At 47.4% G+C, this 19099-nt stretch overlaps 1 protein-coding gene across 4 annotated transcripts in view; it reads right to left on the reverse strand.

The window, feature by feature from the left end:
• TBL1X (transducin beta like 1 X-linked) overlaps positions 1-19099 on the reverse strand; it is a 226795-nt gene that overhangs the window by 4014 nt on the left and 203682 nt on the right. For all 4 annotated transcript variants that reach the window (XM_023739421.1, XM_023739423.1, XM_023739422.1 and 1 more), the window contains 6 exons: positions 18549-18609; positions 11952-12073; positions 5182-5256; positions 4402-4529; positions 1835-2000; positions 533-634 (listed from right to left, as the gene is read on the reverse strand). In XM_023739421.1, the coding sequence (XP_023595189.1) occupies positions 533-634; positions 1835-2000; positions 4402-4529; positions 5182-5256; positions 11952-12073; positions 18549-18609 (654 nt within the window). The remainder of the gene's footprint in view (positions 1-532; positions 635-1834; positions 2001-4401; positions 4530-5181; positions 5257-11951; positions 12074-18548; positions 18610-19099) is intronic.

Below are 19099 nucleotides of genomic sequence, written 5' to 3' on the forward strand. Positions count from 1 at the left end.
CTCTGTGGTGGGGGCCGTCCTGTGCACTGTAGGGTGTCTAGCAGCATCCCTGGTCTCCACCCACTAGTCATTCTCTGTGGTGGGGGTCGTCCTGTGCACTGTAGGGTGTTGAGCCACATGCCTGGTCACCATCCTATGGATGCCAGTAGCATCCACCTCCCCAAGTTGCGACAACTCATAATGTCTCTAGACACTGCCAGATGTCCCCTCTGGGAGCACAATCACCCCCAGCTGAGAGCCACTGATTTAACTGCAAAAATGGTGAGCAGAAGGACATTCCAGAGGGACGGACAACTGGCCCTTCCCAGATGTGGGGCTAACCCAAATGGGACCCAGCTGGGAAGTTTCCTTCGCTCCATACGCACTCGTTGGTGCCTGCTGTGTGTAAGGCAGTGGTGGAGCCCTCAGTGGATTAGTCCCACCAATGACAACAACCCCCCGGAGACCTGGCTGTACAGTCCCTCTCAGGGTCTAGCCATTGTGACCCACCCCGTTTCCCGGGCTGGTCCCACAAACCCCCAGAGCCACTCACCGAGCCATCAGACGCGCTGGCGCCCACTTTGTCCCCACGTGCATTCCAGCACACCTCAAAGATGCCGCCGGTGCCCCGGTAGCTGTGCACGAGGCTTCCACTCTGCAAGTCAAAGCAAGAGTCACTTACAAGACGAGCATGAACTCAGAACACTTCTGGGGTGGGCAGCACCCCGCCCCCGGTGTTTACCATGAAAACCTTCAAACACACGGAGGAATGTTCAGCTCAGAGCTCCTACCATGGGGAGCATGGATGACCCGCTGACGCCCACTGAATCTGCTGCCACATTTCTGCAGAGGCCACAGGCCGCTCCCTGCCTAAGACAGCGTGGCAGGGGGACCAAGGCCCATTCTTGTGAAATGCAGGACTCATCTGATGGGCAATTTTGGCTCAAGGACTTTGATGAAACATTCTTCATCCGAGGCTCTTCCTTCCTGTGATGGTTAATTTTATGTGTCAACTTGGCTAGGCTATGGTTCCCAAGGGTTTTACCGAACAGTAGACTAGTTGCTGTTCCAGAATGTAATGTAATATAACTAACTTCCATAATGCAATGTAATCACCTTCCGTAATGTAATTAATGACCTCTCCATAAGGTAATATAATAACCCTTCATAATGTAGCATAATGTAATGTAATGAGCTTCTACAATGTAATGTAATGTAATTGCCCTCTATAATGTAACCTAATATAATCAACCAATCAGTTGAAGGAGAGTTTCCTTAGAGTGTGGTCTGCCTCCAGATTAAACAGTGTATAAGGGGTTGGTGTTGGCTTCCCCCCATTTGGCTGCTCTGCTCTGGATAGCTTGGATGGAACGGACAGCACCACCACCCCGCCACCAGCCCAGTATCTAGAGGGCTGCTTCTGCGATGATAATGGGTAATGCTTTTCTGAGATGAGAGCTCATGTCCAAGAAGAACAGGATACAGGCTGAAGATGCCATGCCAGGGGCTCAGAAAAAGGGAAGAGAAGAACCCTTCAAGGTAGAAGACATTCTGATGAACTCAGACTTCTATAAACTTAATCATCTTAAAGCAGTGAGTTTAATGGCCAAGAGCCCCGAGGACACCCGAAACTGCAGATCTTCCTGGGGGAGAGGAGCTGCTCTGGGTGTGCACTGGGGATAAGCCCCTACAGCCTACATGAAGCAGAGCGAACATGGCACTGGGGCCGGGCTCTGCCTGGGGCATTGAGTGTGCTCAGAGTCCTCTGACTGGGGCAGCTCAACTGAGTGCACAAAAGGGTCACTGTTCCGAGCCTGGGTCACTGAAAACATCCTCGTGGGAGTCAGGAGATTACCTGAGTATTCCAGATATGGACACACTTGTCGAAGGAGCCACTGGCCAAGTATTTCCCATCAGGGCTAAAAGCTACACTGTAGACAGGTTCCTGATGCTTTGTGAGCGTGTGAATGCAGACGCCTCGCTCCACGTCCCACAGTCGAACCGTAGAATCAAACGAAGCACTGGCAAAATGGTGGAGAAAACGTGACCACAGGGATACACTGGTTTGTTTCTATTTTTATGCACTGTCTTTCTTCCCTAGTTTTCAAGCTGGGAGAGACAATACACTGGTGATTGTTTTCTCTTTCAAAACGTGCCACTAAGATGTATTGAAAAGAAAGCCTTAGTTATAAAACGAAACAGAGAACCAGCTGCCATGGAGTCAATGCCGACTCATGGCGACCCCATGTGTGTCAGAGTAGAACTGTGCTCATAGGGTTTTCAATGGATGATTTCTCAGAAGTAGATCTCTAGGTCTTTCTTCCGAGGTGTCTCTGGGTGGACTCGAACCTCCAACGTTTTGGTTAGCAGCCAAGTGCGTTAACTGTTTGCATCACCCACGGAGCATAAAACGAATACCCTCTGCTTTGTTGGGTGGGGCTACCAGGGAAACAAACTGAAATCTACATTCATTTGTTTGAGTTTTCTACAGATACGAAGGACAAATACTTTCGCAGAATTTCTGCTATGTTTTCTAAGATGCTCCTACGACTTAAAATGTAAAATCTCTCATCACCAACTGAACGAATGCAGATAGCCTCATGTGGAAAAATCACAAATTGAACAAGTGAAAATGTTAATCCAACAGGAATTAAAACATAATCGCATCCAAATATACGATCCCATTGCTGAGGGCTGCAAATTTTAGTTTTCGAATTTAAAATAAGAGTACATATCACGAAGCTGTTATGTGGCACTGCATCTCTCGATGGGGGCAAAAAGGATAATTTACATTCACAGTGGGTGCCATGGGATACAAAAGCACCTTCTGGAGCCATCAAAAACAATTACAGTATATAAGGGCCACAACAGATGGACCCTAACACAACGGGAGAAAAATGCAGAACAGAACCTCAAATTCCTAAAAAAAAACAAAACCAACATAAAACAAACCAGACCTACTGGACTCGTTGAGACTGGATGACTCCCTGAGACTCCTGCCCACAGACACTCCTGAAACCTTGAACTGAAACTAGCCCCTGAGTTCACCTTGTAGCTAAATAACAGAGGCTCACAAAATGAAGAATATCACCTGTGAGTACTGTGTTCCTTTAAAAATCACCTATGTAAGACCAAAATGGTCAACAATTACTTTAAAACAAAGATGAGAACGTAAGGGACTACGGCAACTAGATGAATGGAATTGGAACATCCAGAAGGGAAATAATGAGAATGTTCACGCATTGTGAAGAATGTAAGCAATGTCACTGAACAACTTGTGCAGAAACTGCTGAATGGGAACCTAAACTGCTGTGTAAACTTTCACCAAAAACACAATAAAATATTAAAGAAAAACCTTAAAAAACAAAAACGAGTATAGTGTATTCTCCACCACGGAACTTTAGGACAATTACTTGCATTCTCTTTCCTGGTAACCAGACGTTCCTTCCCAAGTCCTATCTTTTCCAGGCTAAGTGAACACCCACAGTTCTTCAGAACATGGCTTCCAGATCCCTGAGTGTGCTGGCAAGTCAGTCTCAAATCGCACCAGCTTGTTCTTTTAAATATTCCCAGGAAAACCCCGGTCACTGTATTTTGAATGGGGCCTGGCCAGCGTCAGGATGCTACCATGCTGTTTGCGGCAGCCTACAGTGAGTTGGTTCTGGGGAGATCACCTTTGTCACTTATCATCACTCTTTCTGATCCTGGTGTTGGATGGACTCTCACGCTGGTTCCTATGGAGCCTACGACATAAATGGTCAGGTGACACCTGTCCGTGGCTATTGCTGTTTGGTGTTGAGTTGATTCTGACTGCTAGCGACCTTATAGGACACAACAGAGCTGCCCCATAGGGTTTCCAGGGCTGAAATTTCTAGGGGGACAGATCGCTAGGTCTTTCTCCCACGGAGCTGCTGAGTGGGTTCAAACTAACTTTTCAGTTAGCAATCAAGCAATTACTTAACTGTTTCGCCACCAGGGCTCCTGATCTGTGTAGGGCCGGGAAACCCCTCATAACCCCTCAGACATCCCACTATCCTGCCACCTGCACATCCAAGCCGAGCCAAGCAAAAGAAGCCCCAGGTTCGAGCCTACCTGTGTTTCCTTTCTCTGTCTTAACAGAAGCTGCCTCTGAAGCAAGGTGCTCCAAACCTGGACAAGTCACAACGACCTTCTCCCAGCCTCCCAGCTGAACTAATCTTTATCTCGAGTTTGCTGTCGCTTGATAGCTATGTACCGTCAGCGCCTTCAACGTGAGCTACTGCTTCACTCAGCTGGGACAGGGCTAAAACAGCCTGCACACGCCTTAGCTGCCACAACATGTCGCTCCATCTGTGGGTTAACTCTGGCGGCCGGGTTCTACCTGAACAACAGCGGGCAAGGCCACGTTTAGGAGCCGCGCCTGGCTGCTGCCGTCTCCCCTACCTTGCCAGCATGATGTTGGAGTTGGGGTTGCTGGTGGCCGGGCCGGTGGGGCTCCACTTTATGGTGTAGATCTCTTTGCTGTGAGCCTGAAGGTCGTGGACACACGTATCCTGCTTCATACTCCAGATCTGGGGAGGCAGATTGAGAGCACCATGAACACGCAGTGGCACCCAACCAGGGGAGTGCTGCATTACCACTCCATGGCTGTGCCTTGGGTCTCCCACCCCCCGAGGAGCTCAGAGCACTGTGGGCACTACAGACAGCATAGAGGCTCCCGCTGTCCAGGAAGTGCCCGAGCAGAGAGCGGGCAAACGTTACGGGGGTGCCGGAGAGAAAGGGTGCAGGAAGGCCAGGGCTCTCAGCAGGATCCTTGACTGATAAACAGCAGTTAATTAGATGAAGGCGAATAAACAGGTTTTTTCCCACTTCCACTTGCTGCTGATTGACTCCGACTCATGGCAACCTCACATATGTCAGAGTAGGATTGTGCTCCACAGGGTTTTCAATGGCTGTGATCCTTTGGAAGTAGACTGCCAAGCCTTTCTTCCCAGGCACCTCTGGGTGGACTTGAACCTCCAACCTTTTGGTTAGCAGCTAACAGCGTTCACCGTTTGCACCACCCAGAGACTCCAATAATCGAGTCAGCAATGTGAAAAAATTAGAGAGGAAGGATGTACGTGCAGTAACAAAACAATAACCCAAAGGAACAGCAGATGTCAAGCTTGCATCGGTGCACATCGGGTGTGGGGGGTGAACGGCCCCTCTTTCAGACGATTTTACCTTTAACGTCATGTCATCGGAGCAGGACGCTAGCAGCATTCCAGAAGGATCCCACTTGATTGCATTGACCTCATTCTGAAAGAGAGCAAAGGGTTGTGAAAAGAAATAAAGGTCTGTGACCAACTCGACAGGTTAGACAGAAAACTTAGGGGGCAATGAGTTTATGTTAATGGGGGAGAAACGAAGGAAAAGGATAGCGAGAATGGTTGCCCAACTTGAAGAACGCAATCAATGTCACTGAATTGTGCGGGTAGAAATCGCTGTACCGGTATACGTTCTGCCGTGCATATTCTCAATAAGGAAAAGAAAAAAAAAAAAAAAGGTCTGTGAGTAGGTAACACAGCTGTACAGCAGGGGGCAGTAGTGTCCTTGTCTTCTTTGCAAACAGACTCTTGATTGACCTGACATGGCTGACAAATCCATGTATTTTCCTGTTTTTCTTACTCGGCCTCTCATTTATGTAAAATCACAGCCATACACCATACATAACCAGCCACCCTCATCCATATTCCTTAAAAAAAAAAAAAAACCAGGGAAAGAAGCAAAATTACATAGAATAAACGCATAAATAGAACCGATAAAACCACAGTTATTTTAAGACTGGACTTTCAAACTCACTTTTATATGCACTGTTAGTACAACAGTTACTCTCTCTGTCTAAAAGTGTACCAGATATTTCTCTTTGGGTGGTGAATGAGGTGGCGGGGGGGAGGGTGGAATAAAAAACCATACATTTTTATGCAAGAGTTCAACATGGAATGAGGGACTAACCCAGGCCAGAGGTGGTGTGACCCCAATTCCCAAATACACATGCAGATAAACAGATGTGCAGGACAAATCAAACGCACGTGCTCATCACTGCCAGGGAGTCCCTGGGTGCCACAAATGGTTAACATGCTTGACTGGTAACCAAAATGTTGGTGGTTCCAGTTCACTCAGCGGCTCCTCGGAAGAAAGGCCTGGTGATCTACTTCTGAAAAACCAGCCTTTGAAAACCCCATGGAGCACAGTTCTACTCTGACACACACGCAGTCCACACGAGTTGTGCTGACTTGATGGCAACTGGTTTGTTTTTTGTTTCTGGTCATTGCTAGGAACACACACATACAGAACCCTTGCCTGGGGTGGGGGTGGGGGGGATAGACTCGCAATCCAAGGCTAATAGGCAAGTCAGTAACAAGCGACAGGATGTACAAGCTGAGTTTTCACAGGTGGTTCTGGCTGCTACCGGGCAGGCAGGAAGGAATGGTCTTCCAGATAGTTTTCCAGGTCTAGAGGGCCAGGTGGCCCCTCGGCTAAATCTTGGGGGTGGAGTGGGGGTACTGTGACCCCACCAGACAGAACAGAACAGAAATTTACAAAGGAACCACCTGCAGCAGAGTCGTGAGGCAGGGATGGCGTGTCAAGCTGGGTGAACTGCGGAAACGGTGGCCACGTGATGATCCAATGGGACGTGTGGGGCCGGTGGCGGGGACAGTTCCATGTACGCCTGTTGTCCCAGCCTACCAATGAACTAATTTCACAAACCAAAACCAAAAAACCATAGTCTTTAAGTCAATTCCAACTCATGGTGCCCCCATGTGTTATAGAGTAGAACTGTACTCCATGGGGTTTTCTTGGCTGTAATCTTTACGGAAGCAGATTGCCAGGCCTTTCTTCCATGGTGCTGCTGGGTGGGTTTGAACCCCCAACCCTTAGGTTAGTTCCAAAAAAAAACCAAACCTACTGCCATTGAGTCGATTCCAACTCCTAGTGATCGGACAGGGTTTCCAAGGCTGTAATCTCCATGGAAGCAGGCTGCCACATCTTTTTCCTATGGAGCTACTGACCTTTCAGTCAGCAGTCGATCACTTTAACCACTGCGCCACCAGGGCTCCTTTAGGTGAGCTGTCGAGTGCAAATCATTTGCACCATCCCTGAACCTCTAACTAATTTTACACTCATACTTAATTTTAGAGTCAATTTCAGATGCGTAAGTGCCCTGGATTGGATCACAAATTATATGGTCACATTAACTTTCTGAGGACACTGAGTTTTGAGGAGTCTTCAGCAGAGAAGTGACAAGGCCACATCTGGTTCCATGTGGCACCAATGGCAGATGGGCTGGAAGGAGGAGCAGGAGGCTTGGAGTCAAGGAGCATAAGCTGGGGAGGATTATGTGGTCAGACTGGAGATGAGTGTGTGTGATACAGAGGGTCCAGGAGGACCCCAAGAGCAGCTGGGGCTGGTAAGAGGCACTGCAGGGACAGCTCAGCATGGACAAAGGCTGTGTGGGCAGCCCTGATTACAATGTAGAGAGGAACAGCTGTGGGCAGATCTCTTTGGGCCTGGAGTGTGCATCTGGTCACATTTACTGCCCCCAGCTGAACCACCTCAGTCCTCTAGGGTGGGATGGATCTTGTTTTCAGAGAGAATTCTCTATGACCCTCCCTCCCTCACAAAGTCCCTGGGTGATGCAAATGGTTAACAAGCTGCCCTGTCAACTGAAAGGTTGGCGGTTTGAGTCCACCTAGAAGTGCCTCGGAAGAAAGGCCTGGTGATCTACTTCCAAAAGGTCAGCCATTGAAAACCCCATGAACACAGTTCTACCCTCGCACACATGGGATCACCATGAGTCAAAACTTACTCCACAGCAACTGGCTGGTTTTTTTCTTTTCCTCCCCCACTCTGCAGCTCAAGACACAGTTCCCAGGAAGCTCCCAGACACGGCTGAAAGGTCTTGGGAAGAAATAGGCGCAAGGAAGTTGAGCTCCTGTTTTGTTGAGAATGACTGGCTGCTATAAGACGCATTTAAAAAGCCCGGTGGTGTGATATGGGGAAAGTCTCGATGGAGTTAGCTAGAAGATGCAAAAACTTTAGCGTAGCCATATTAACAGCTTGACTGGATTCACCTGGCAGAGGAGGGGATAGCCTGCGATTAGAGAAGAAGCAAGTTTAGACCAAAAAATACAGAGAGGAGCAGTTTATAGCCACAGAGAGATGTGAGGAAAACAATTAATGTCCACACGCTAAAGCACTTGCCCACCAGGGCGGACGCTGGGAAGGTAGGTACAAAGGAAATAAGAGCGGAGGACAAGGAATTCAAGCTAAAATGCGAGGCTCTGGAGGCTGCGATCCTCTTCCCTGGCTTTAACACGAGGGTTTGAGATTTCTGACTCAATTCAGAACATTACGTGACACTCCTGGTGCTGAAGAGGAAGCAACGGATGCCGCCCTTGATCAAGTACTCTGTGTCTCCTGAGCCAGCCAGCCGCACCAAGCAGCCACTGCCCACCACTGCAGGTCAAGACTGAGGTGCACACGTGGATGACCGGGACCCAGGTGGGAGCCCGGGGATTCCAGAGGAAGCCAGAGAGAAGAGGACGTTTGAATGGGGTCTGGGAAGATGGGGAGGATTTTGTATGGGGGACGCTGTGAGAGTCTAAGGTGGGGGAGCATTCCAGGCAGATGCGAGACAGGCAGTAGTCTTCCAAGGAGACTGAGTCACAAGGGAGAGACGGAGCGATCCGCTGGGGAAAGGGCCATGCCAAGAAACCTCATGAGGATCCAGCTGCTGTATATAACATTGTTGTGTGACATTTTCCCCCTCTGGTTGCTTTTAGGCACCCTGGTGGCAGAGTGGTTCAGAGCTCAAGCTGCTAACCAAAAGGGTCGGCAGTTTGAATCCAGCAGCCCGCTCCTTGAAAATCCTATGGCGCAGTTCTACTCTGTCCTATACGGTCACTGTGAGTCTGAACTGACTCAACACCAACAGGTTTGGTTTGTTTGGAGCCCTGGCGGCGTAGCGGTTAAGAGCTCAGCTGCTAACCAGAAGATCGGCAGTTTGAATTCAACAGCCGCTCCTTGGAAACCCTAAGAGGCAGTTCTACTCCATCCTATAGGGTGGCTATGAGTCAGAATTGACTCAACAGCCGGGGGTTTGGCTGTTTTGTTTTTTTTTAAGTTGCTTTTAGAAGCCCAGGTGGCGCAGTGGTTAAGAGCTCAGGCTGCTAACCAAAAAGGTCAGCAGTTCAAATCCACCAGCCACTCCTTGGAAACCCTATGATGCAGTTCTACTGTGTCCTACAGGGTCACTATGAGTCAGAATCGACTCGATGGCGACAGGAATGGGTTGCTTTTACGATGTTCTCTTTATCGCTGATTTTTAGCATTTCACAACCATACGCCTAGGTGTGTAGGTGTGGTTATGTTTATCCTGCTTGGGGTCTGCTGAGCTTCTTAGATTGAAAGTTGTTTACCGCTAAATTGGGAAAATGTGCCCATTATTGCCTCATATAATTGTTCTGTTCCATTTGCTTTTTTCTCTCCCTATGGCACTCCAGTTACATGGATGTTGGACACTTTTCTATTTCTCCACAGGCCAGTAAAATTTCTCTATCTTCAGGTTCACTAATCTTACTTCTGTACTCTCCCATCTGCTGTTAAGCCCCTCCACTAAGATTTTTCTTTCAGGTATTGTACCTCTCAGTTCTCAAATTCCCACTGATTGTTTAGTTTTCCTTTTTCTGCTAAGATTCCCTACCTATTCACTTATTATAACCATCTTTTCCTTTATGTTCTTGTACATTTTTATCACACCTACTTTAAAGTCTTTGCTGCAAATTCTGACATCTGAGTCATCTCAGGGTTAGTTTTAGTGATTTTTCCCCCTCTTGATAAACTATGGTCACCTTTTCCTGTTGCTTCATGTGTTTAGCAATCTTTTATTATATGCTGGACATTGTGGAATTTACATCGTAGAGTCTGAATTTTTTTCCCTTTTCATTTTCTTTTAAAGGGCATTGAGTTTTGTTCTGGCAGGTGACTCAATAATCCTGCCAGGCTTGGATTTATTCTTTGTTAGTGCAGGTCTATTTTCATTTCTCCTTAGGCCTCGGGCAAGGCCCTTACTCTAGGGTAAGATTCTCATTCCTAAGGTGTGTTGTTTCTGGGCTCTGAGGTGCTCAGTCTCACCACTACAGCTTGGCTGGAATTCCAATGCCTCCCAGCATTGCATAAACGTTAATGTCCTCTTCACCTCTCATTTCTATAGTAGCCACTCTCTGCTAGGCCCCATAGAGTTTTGCCCTGTGTATGCACGGCTTAGAAACTGGCCAAAGATCTGCAAACAATTTTACACAGACTTCTGAGGCCCCACTTCGCTGGAACTGCTCAGTTCTATCTTCTCTAAAACCCTGCTCTGCAAATTCCAGCTGCTTCATCAGTCCTGAACTCCAATTTCTGCCTCCCCAGCTCTGTGATAGCAACACTCAGCTTGGGCTCCCTTGCAAAGGAAGGTGGAGCCATGGCAAATGTGGAGCTCACCTTGTGCATTTCCTTTCTCTCAGGGATCACCGTTCTGCTCTGCCTGTTGTTCAATGCCTGAACACTGCTGCCTCCTGCACTTTGTCCAGTTTTATGGCTGCTTTTATTAACAGAGAAAAGTCTGGTACCAGTTACTCTGCTGGGGCTGGAAGTATAAGTCCATGCAAAAGATTCTGGATTTTATCCAGCAGACTGAAGTGTTCGATCTTTTCTTCAATTGAGACACATGACAGATGGCATTCACATACAAACATGCTTCTACAGGTTACCCATGTTTTGGCAGATATGCTATAGATAAGTCAAACTTGGTTTAGGAGAATCTCTGTCAACCTTGGTTTCACTTTCTTCCTTCCCACCAATTACTGGAGCGGGCTACAAAGAGCCTTCAAATGTTCCATTAAGCAGGGCGATAACACGAGCCTCTCTCTTTTTAGAAGAGTCACAGTGGAAGATCGACTGAAGCAGGGACTAGATAGAAGAATTCTAAACATTTACATACATGTTTATGTACATAGGCATAAAAGTAGGAAGTGGCATAATGTAATTTATGTTAATTTAAAAATTCTTTTGAAAGACGGTAACGTTTGTTAGGTGGCATAACCCTCCTTCACTTGGTTTCTCAACTCGAACTCATCATTACTACTGTCACTGCCTACCTATACCTGGGTTAAGCCAACCAGGTAGGGTAGCCAGCCAGCCCAAGATTGTAGAAGAACTGGTCTGCAGCCACAGTGCTTTTTTTTTTTTTAAAAAAAAAAAAACACAATATTTTATTGTGTTTTTGGTGAAAGTTTACACAGCAAATTAGGTTCCCATTTGACAATTCTACACAAATTGTTTAGTGACATCAGTTAACATTTTTCACAATGTGTCAACATTCTCTTTAACTGCATTCTGGTTGCTCTGTTTCCAGTCCTCTAGTTTCCCTGCCCTCTTATCTTCTCATCTTTGCTTTAGAGTCATTGTGGACATTCTGGGCCACCCACCCCGCTGCTATCAAGTTGATTCCAACTCATAGTGACCCAACAGGACAGAGTAGAACTGCCCCATAGATTTTCCAAGGCTGTAAATTTTATGGAAGCAGACTGCCACATCTTCCTCCCACAGAACGGCTGGTGGATTCAAACTGCTGACCATTTGGTTAGCAGCTGAGCACTTTTAACCACTGTGCCACCAGAGCTCCTTCTTTCAGCAGAGGTACCATCTCTCCACTTTGGCATTCTGGGTAGTAACAAGACGGTGGCAACAGTTTCAAGCATCATGATCAGACACAACAACATCTGGCGAAACAGGGATGGAAGGCTGTAGCACAATATCCCTGGAAAGCAAGGGCTGATCTTCCTCGCTGCCCACCCCATGACCCTGCTAACAGGCAGTGCTTTTTAATTCCAGGTATAAAAGAAACAGCTCCCTCCTCCCAGCACATTCTCATGAACTCGAGTCCAGTAATCAGAATGCCCACTTACTGTGTGTCCTTGGAAGGTTTTGACTGGGCGGTCACAGCCGAGTCTGCACACGTGGATACACATGTCCGTGCTACAGGAGGCAAAGGTAGTGTTGTTCTGCCAGTCCACATCAAGAGCGGGGGCTGTGGAGCAGGGAACACAGGGAGAACATTGGCATCTATTAGTCGTGCACAGAGCTCAGCTGATTCATCAGAACATGTAAGAGCATAGTAGAGAAGCCTTATCTAATCACGTGCTGACAGATATCTCCAGCTTGTACACAGCCTCTTTCCTTCAAAGACCTTCTCTGTCTACATCCAGAGGGATGACCAAATGCCTCTGCAGAGAGACCTCCTTACTCCTTTCGTGACCTAGGATGTATAGCGTTTCTCATTCCTGTGTTCACAGATAAGTAAGGGTAAGTGCGAAACACGTGGCTGCCTGCTTCTGCTTCCAGGAATATCGCTGTGATGAGCAAGTTTCATTTGTTTTAGATGAGGAGAATAAAAGAGAGGAAAATGACTTCGTATCTTATGCTCAAGATTCTTCTATTAAAAAAATCTCCCACAACACACTAATGCATTCCATCCACTGCCCTTTTCACATTCCTTAAATTCTTTCATTTCACAGTCTCGGCCCTATCAACAAAGGACAGGTTCCAGAGGTCCCCTTATTCAAAACAGTCCTTATAATCGATTCTTTCCCACAGAATCTAGTGCATTTTTAGCAAAAAAAAAAAAAGGGGGTAATTTTTTTTTTAAATGACTTCAGATGAGCTCAGCCTCATTTATGAACTTACGTGCAAGCTTTATCCACATTTGGGGAAACAATTTCTAGAATATAAACATATACACATTCTAAGAACCTGCTTTTCTTGACCTGGAGAGTGAGAGTGAGGTGGCACAATAACTGCCATTTAGGAAAGAGTTGCATGTTCTGGTTATTTCAAGTTGGGGCATTTGCTCTTACTAGTTTTCTGTGGCCCTAAAATATTCCTTGAATTTGGACAGGTCCATCTGCAAACAAATCTATTTCTCCATACAGAGCATATACTGCCGCCTTTATTAAACCCAGGTTAGCCCCACATGTCAGTGGACACGTAACTGGTCCGTGCAGGGTCACTTGAGGGACAAAGGTTCTTCTTGGAATTGCACCATAAAGAGGAGTTTCTGTGGAGGGTCTCAGTTTCTTTTTATATCCACCGATGGGGAGGGAAAAGTAGTGCTGGCCTTTTGGATCCTTACTGCATTAGCCTTCCTCCTGCCCGTGCCTCCACTGAGTGAAGTGCTCTGCAAGGTCCAGAAGGCCCAGCTCCACTGGGGATGGGTGTTGGCAGGAGGGATGAGGGGTAAGTAGGGTGGAGGAGGCTGCGTCTGGGAAGAGTTTGCACAGTCAGGATGGGCCCTGGTATTGAGTGGGCTCCACACATGTCCCCAGGAGAAGGCGCAAGGTCAAGACAACTCTCCCAGCCTGCGGAGGCCAGCCCCACTCGTCTATTTTCCTAAACACCACCTGTCTTCTCCATTATGCAAGGCACAATATGGGTTCTCACTCCCCCTCCATTGCTCACAACACGTTTTTGGCCTTGACGCCACACACAGTCCATCTGGAAATCCTACCTTTCCCCTAAGTGCCTGAATACTGCTGTGATTCTCCCTTCACCTATTAAAGTCCAGAGTTGGAGTGACCAGCTGGACATGAGGAAGGCGAGCCTCATGGCACAGCTGCTGGGCTTGGTATCCTCAGCTGCAGGTCAGGTCCCTGGGCTGACCCTCTGGTGCTGGGTACAGGGACTCCCCACCCCCAACCCCCCACACTTCACGGGTTTGCAAAACATGCCTCGTGACACCCCATTACAGGCCACCATGATTCGTATTTTCAAATGATGTCACTTAAAGCACGAGGAATCAATAGACACTGGGGACTGTTAGTCCCCAGGAGCCTCTGGTTTGGGTTCATCATCAGCTGAGCAGTAGACAACATAGAGCCAACATGACTGACACACAGCTGGGACCTTATCCTCTCTCCAGCACATATCACATTTGCTTGGAAACACATTTGGGAGAAAAAAAAAAAAAGAGAGAGAGGTAGCATGATATGGGGGGAAGAAACCAGGTTAGAATCCAAATCACATAACCTCCCTGGGTGCAGTGCTCTCATCTCAAACACCAGGACAAAGACTGACAAACTTTTCCTGTGAAGGGCCAGAGAGGACATACGTTTGGTTTTAGGACCATCAATCTATGTCGCAGCTCCTCAACTCTATGCAAAGCAACTGCAGACAATACGTAAACAAACAGGCTTGGCCGTGTTCCAATAAAACTTTATTTACAGAAACAGGCAGCGGGCTGCATCTGGGCCGTACTTTGCTGACTCCACTGTAAGAGGCTGGGTGTACTGACCACCAATGTCCCTTCCAGCTCCAGTGTGCTCTGAAGCCAATTACCTGAGACAACTACCAGGAGTCGGCACTAGAACTGGGAGAAGAATGCAGCTTGCTCACGATATGCTAACAGTTGCACCGCCCCTTCCCAGTCTATAAATAAGGGGTGCAGCCCTCCACATGTCTATCCACCATAACTGCAGGAATCCCATCAGCTTCCACGTTCCCCTCCGTCCCCAGGGGAGTATGGTGTGTGAGGATCTGGCTGAAAGCCAGCAGAGGCTTTTTCCACAGTATACATTCCCAGGGCAGAGATTGTCTCCCTTTGTTACATCTTAGCAGAGTGTTTAAAAACAGGCCTACGGCGTCTGGGGTCTTAAAAGCTAGCCAGCAGCCATCTAAGATGCACCAGTTGGTCCCAACCCACCTGGAGTAAAGGAGAACGAAGAACACCACGGACACAAGGAAAGTACTATCCCAAGAGACAGAAAAGGCCACATAAACCAGAGACTCTATCAGCCTGAAACCAGAAGAACTAGATGATGCCCAGCTGCTACCAGTGACCACCCTGACAGGGAACACAACAGAGAGTCCCTGATGGAGCAGGAGAAAAATGGGATGCAGAACTCAAATTCTAGTAAAAAGACCAGACTTAATGGTCTGAGACTGGAGGAACCCCAGAAAGCATGGCCCCTGAACTGTCAACCCAGAACTAAAACCATTCCCGAGGCCAACTCTTCAGATAAAGATTAGATTAGACTATGGACATAAAATGATACTCGTGAAGAGTGTGCTTCTTAGCTCAAGTAGATACATGAGACTAAATGGGCAGCTCCTGACCGGAGGTGAGATGAGAAGGCAGGGAGGGTCAGGAGCTGATTGAAGGGACACAGAAATCTGGGGTGGAAAGGAGGAGTGTGCTGTCACAGTATAGGGAAAGCAACTAGGGTCACATAACAATGTGTGGTATAACTTTTTGTACAAGAGACTAACTTGAATTGTAAACTTTCACTTAAAGCACAACAATAAAAAAACAACAACAAAAAAACAGCCCCATGGTTCCTGGCACAGGAAGTTGTGAGATAGTACAGAGACGTCCAGGTACCCTTCACCCAGTTTCCCCCAATGGTTACATCTATGTACAGCTTATGTAACCACGGTACACTATCAAGACCAGGAAGCTGATATTGGTACAAAGTTTGTGTAGACTTCTATGTCATTTTATCGCATGTGTAAATGTGTGTAACCACCACCGCCATCAAAATACAGAACTATGCCATCCCCAGACCATCTCCCTCATGCTATCCCTTTATAATCACACCTACTGCTCCCAACCCCAGCAATCCCTTATCTGTTCTCTGTGTCTATCATTTTGTCATTTCAAGAATGTTCTACAAACGGAATCACAGAGTATGTGGCCTTTTGAGATTGGCTTTTTTCACTCAGTAAAAAGCCCTACAGTGGCGCAACGGTTACGCGCTTGGCTGTTAACTGAAAGGTTGGTGGTTGGAACCCACTCAGTACCTCCACTGGAGAAGGACCTGGCGATCTGCTCCTGAAAGATTACAGCCTAGAAAACCCTATGGGGCAGTTCTACTCTGTTACATCGGTTGGCCATGAGTCAGAATTAACTCGCTGGCACCCAACAACAACAACAGAAGGCCCTGGACAGCCATTCAACTTGTCACGTGTATCAACACTTTGTTCCTCACTCTTTCTGAGTAGTATTCCAGAGTTAGGGCTTTAGCTAATGCTTCCTGCTTACGATGACTGAGGACACCCCCAGAAAACCAAGCAGGGCTAGGCAATTTCTCAGATCATCCCATTAAGTGATGGGCCCGGGACGCCTAAGGCAAGGTGCCCTCACAGATCTTACCATCTGCATTTCACCTGGAAAAGCAAAATTCTTCCTTCTTCCATTCTGAGTAACCCCTAGCACACTGCTTCACACTGAACAGCAGCAAACACCACCTGGAACATCATGACCAGGTGTTGGGATGTGGGTCAGCCCCATGGACAGCAAAGCTACAGGTCACTCAGCACCGAAGAATCATGTGGTCTGTGGTCTTCTAGGGCCAGCTGACGTAAAGCCTGTCCATGGGGTCCTGGGAACACTTTGGGAAATGTGACGACATGCTGACTTTATAAACAAGGGACTTCACTGATGTGTGAACGCAGACATACTATTCTCTGACAAGTAGGAACCAGAGTTTTTGTATTACAAATATTCCTCCCATCACACAGGTGGGCATGTCTGGTATTCTAGGGCTGTTCGCTTGTCACTGGATCTTTCCAGACAACAAAGGGAGGGATGGTTTTGGCATTTATGCCAAACGCAATAGAAATCCAGCAGGGACGATGTTCTCACTTGATGGCTGCTTTGGTTTGCACAGTCCAGAACACAGAGCAGGAAGAGCTGGGCGTAGAGAAGACACTCACGGATGAAAACAATGCAGGTTGACTTGTCAGGGCCTGGGAGTGGGAGGGGGAAGTGGGGAGTGTCTCCTTAATGCGTTTCCTTTGAGGTGATGAAAATGTTCTGGAACTAGAGAGTGGTGATGACTGTATGTTAACGTGAATAAACTAAATGTCACTGTTAAGGGTTTGTCTCTCTCTCCCCAAAAAAGCTTTGGTGAGGTCCTAACCCTTGGTACCTGTGAATAAGACCTTGTTTGGAAGTAGGGTCTTTGAAGACGCTATCAGTTCTGTTAACATGAAGTCATACTAAAGCAGGCTGGGTTCTAATCCCATCTGAGTGAAGTCCCTATAAAAGAAGAGACGCACAGGGACGATGGAGGTATAGATGGGCGTGACGTGTCTACAAGCCAAGGAAAGCCAAGGAACACCCAGCCACAGAAGCTGGCAGAGGAGCACGGAACAGTCTCCCCCTCAGAGCCCTCACAAGGAATCAGCACCGCCAACACCTAATTTAGACGTGTAGCCGCCAGAACAGTGAGACAATACACCCAGTTTGTGGTACTTTGTTACCACGGCCCCAGGAAACTCATACAGTCACTAATGGTAAATTTTATGTTATGTGTGCCACAGACCCAGGCACCCAAAGCTGTCCAAACAGAACAGGCACTGATTCCCACACGCACAACGCCTCACGCACAGCTATCACTGGCTGGATAAACAATAGATAACGTTCACCCTGGCACACAGACACACCCTCGTAACGGAAGAGATACTTCCCATTAAGGGAAGTGGAACCTACTACCTTCTATCAACTTTTAGTCAATTTCCTCTAACAGTCTTTGTTTTTAGTTAAGAGGCCATATGTGACAAGAGTAACAGAGATCAGAGCCGGGAAAGGAAAGCAAGAAGGTGAGGATCTGGAACTTCTGAATCTCTAGACACCTAGTGGTCCCAGGTGCTGCTCAAACGCATCAAGGAGTATGGCTGGGTCCACAGCAGTGTGGCTCCGTTATCTGTGCAGCGAAGAACTCAAACAGCAGGCAGACTGTTAGCCTCTGACTTAAAGACTGCCTGCAGGGGTGGCCGCTGGCTGGAGTCTGGGAACTGGGATTTCTGGAGGGCTCCCAGCATTCCCTAACTGGTAAGGGTGGCTCACTGTGTCCAAATTGTGCAAACAATGTGGTTTATGCTGAACATCTGCTTTCCTTCTAGGGGTCTGGGATTTTGGTATGAGCCAGGCAGAGGGTGCCTACGTGACCAGCCCCCAATAGAACCCTGGGTGCTGTCACCGAGGAGTTTCCCTGGTAGACGATACTTCATGCGTGCTATCACAAGCCATTGCTGTAGGAATTCAGTGTGTTTCGTGTGGCTGCACGGGGAGACGGTGTTGGAAGCTTGTGCCTGGTTCTCCCCAGACTTGGCACATGTGCCTTTTCCCTTTGCTGACTGTGCTGTGTGTCCTTTGATTTTGATATACCACAGCTGTGAGTACGAATGTATGCTGAGTCCCAGGAGTCCTCCTAGTCAATCACTAAACCTGGGGGTGGTCTTAGGGACTCCCATACAGGAGCCCTCTGGGATCACAGGAGAAAGGAGCCCCACGCCAACACCGTGGCTGGCGCTCTGTTACTGTTTTCAAACTCTTGAGCAGATGGGTGGTAAGGGCATTTGTATCTTGCTATCCTTAAGAGCAACGCTTTCGATGAAACGGTTTCCTCCTTACCAGCTGGGTTCCACGGGCTCCTATCCTAATCATTCACAATGAGTTTGGGACACATTTCATAGGACTCTGAACTACAAGAACCAATCCTACTTACCTGAGTGAAAAGGAAACTGTTGTTTGGCTTCTCCTGTGTGGGCATCCCATATTATTGTTGTCTGTGCTCCGGAAACAAAAGAAAAAGTTAGTAACTGTTCTTGCAAAGTTTACTCTAAGAAAAAATGCAGTGTATGAGATAATGAGGCCCTCTTCTCAACCAGCGGTGTCCAACAGAGGTATAATAGGAGCCACACAGGGAATTTTAAATTTTACGCTAACTACGTTAAAAAAAAAGGAAAAAGGAAACAGGTAACTGTAAAACTGATTTTAACAATATATTTAATTTCACTCCATTTCAACGTGCAATTAATATAAAAAATAATGAGATAATCTGACATCCTGTTTTTCATCCTAAATCAAAATATCCAGGCACTGCTGACTAGATTCCAATCATGACAATCCCATGTGTGCAGAGTAGAACTGCACTCCACAGAGTTTTCAAGGCTCTGACCTTTCAGAAGCAGACTGCCAGGCCTTTCTTTCAAGGCACCTCTAGGTGGGTCTGAACCACCAATTTTTCCGTTAGTAGTCAAGCGCTTCACCGTCTGT

Source organism: Trichechus manatus, unplaced genomic scaffold (assembly GCF_000243295.1).
Source record: "Trichechus manatus latirostris isolate Lorelei unplaced genomic scaffold, TriManLat1.0 scaffold00134, whole genome shotgun sequence".
Taxonomy (NCBI): Eukaryota; Metazoa; Chordata; class Mammalia; order Sirenia; family Trichechidae; genus Trichechus; species Trichechus manatus.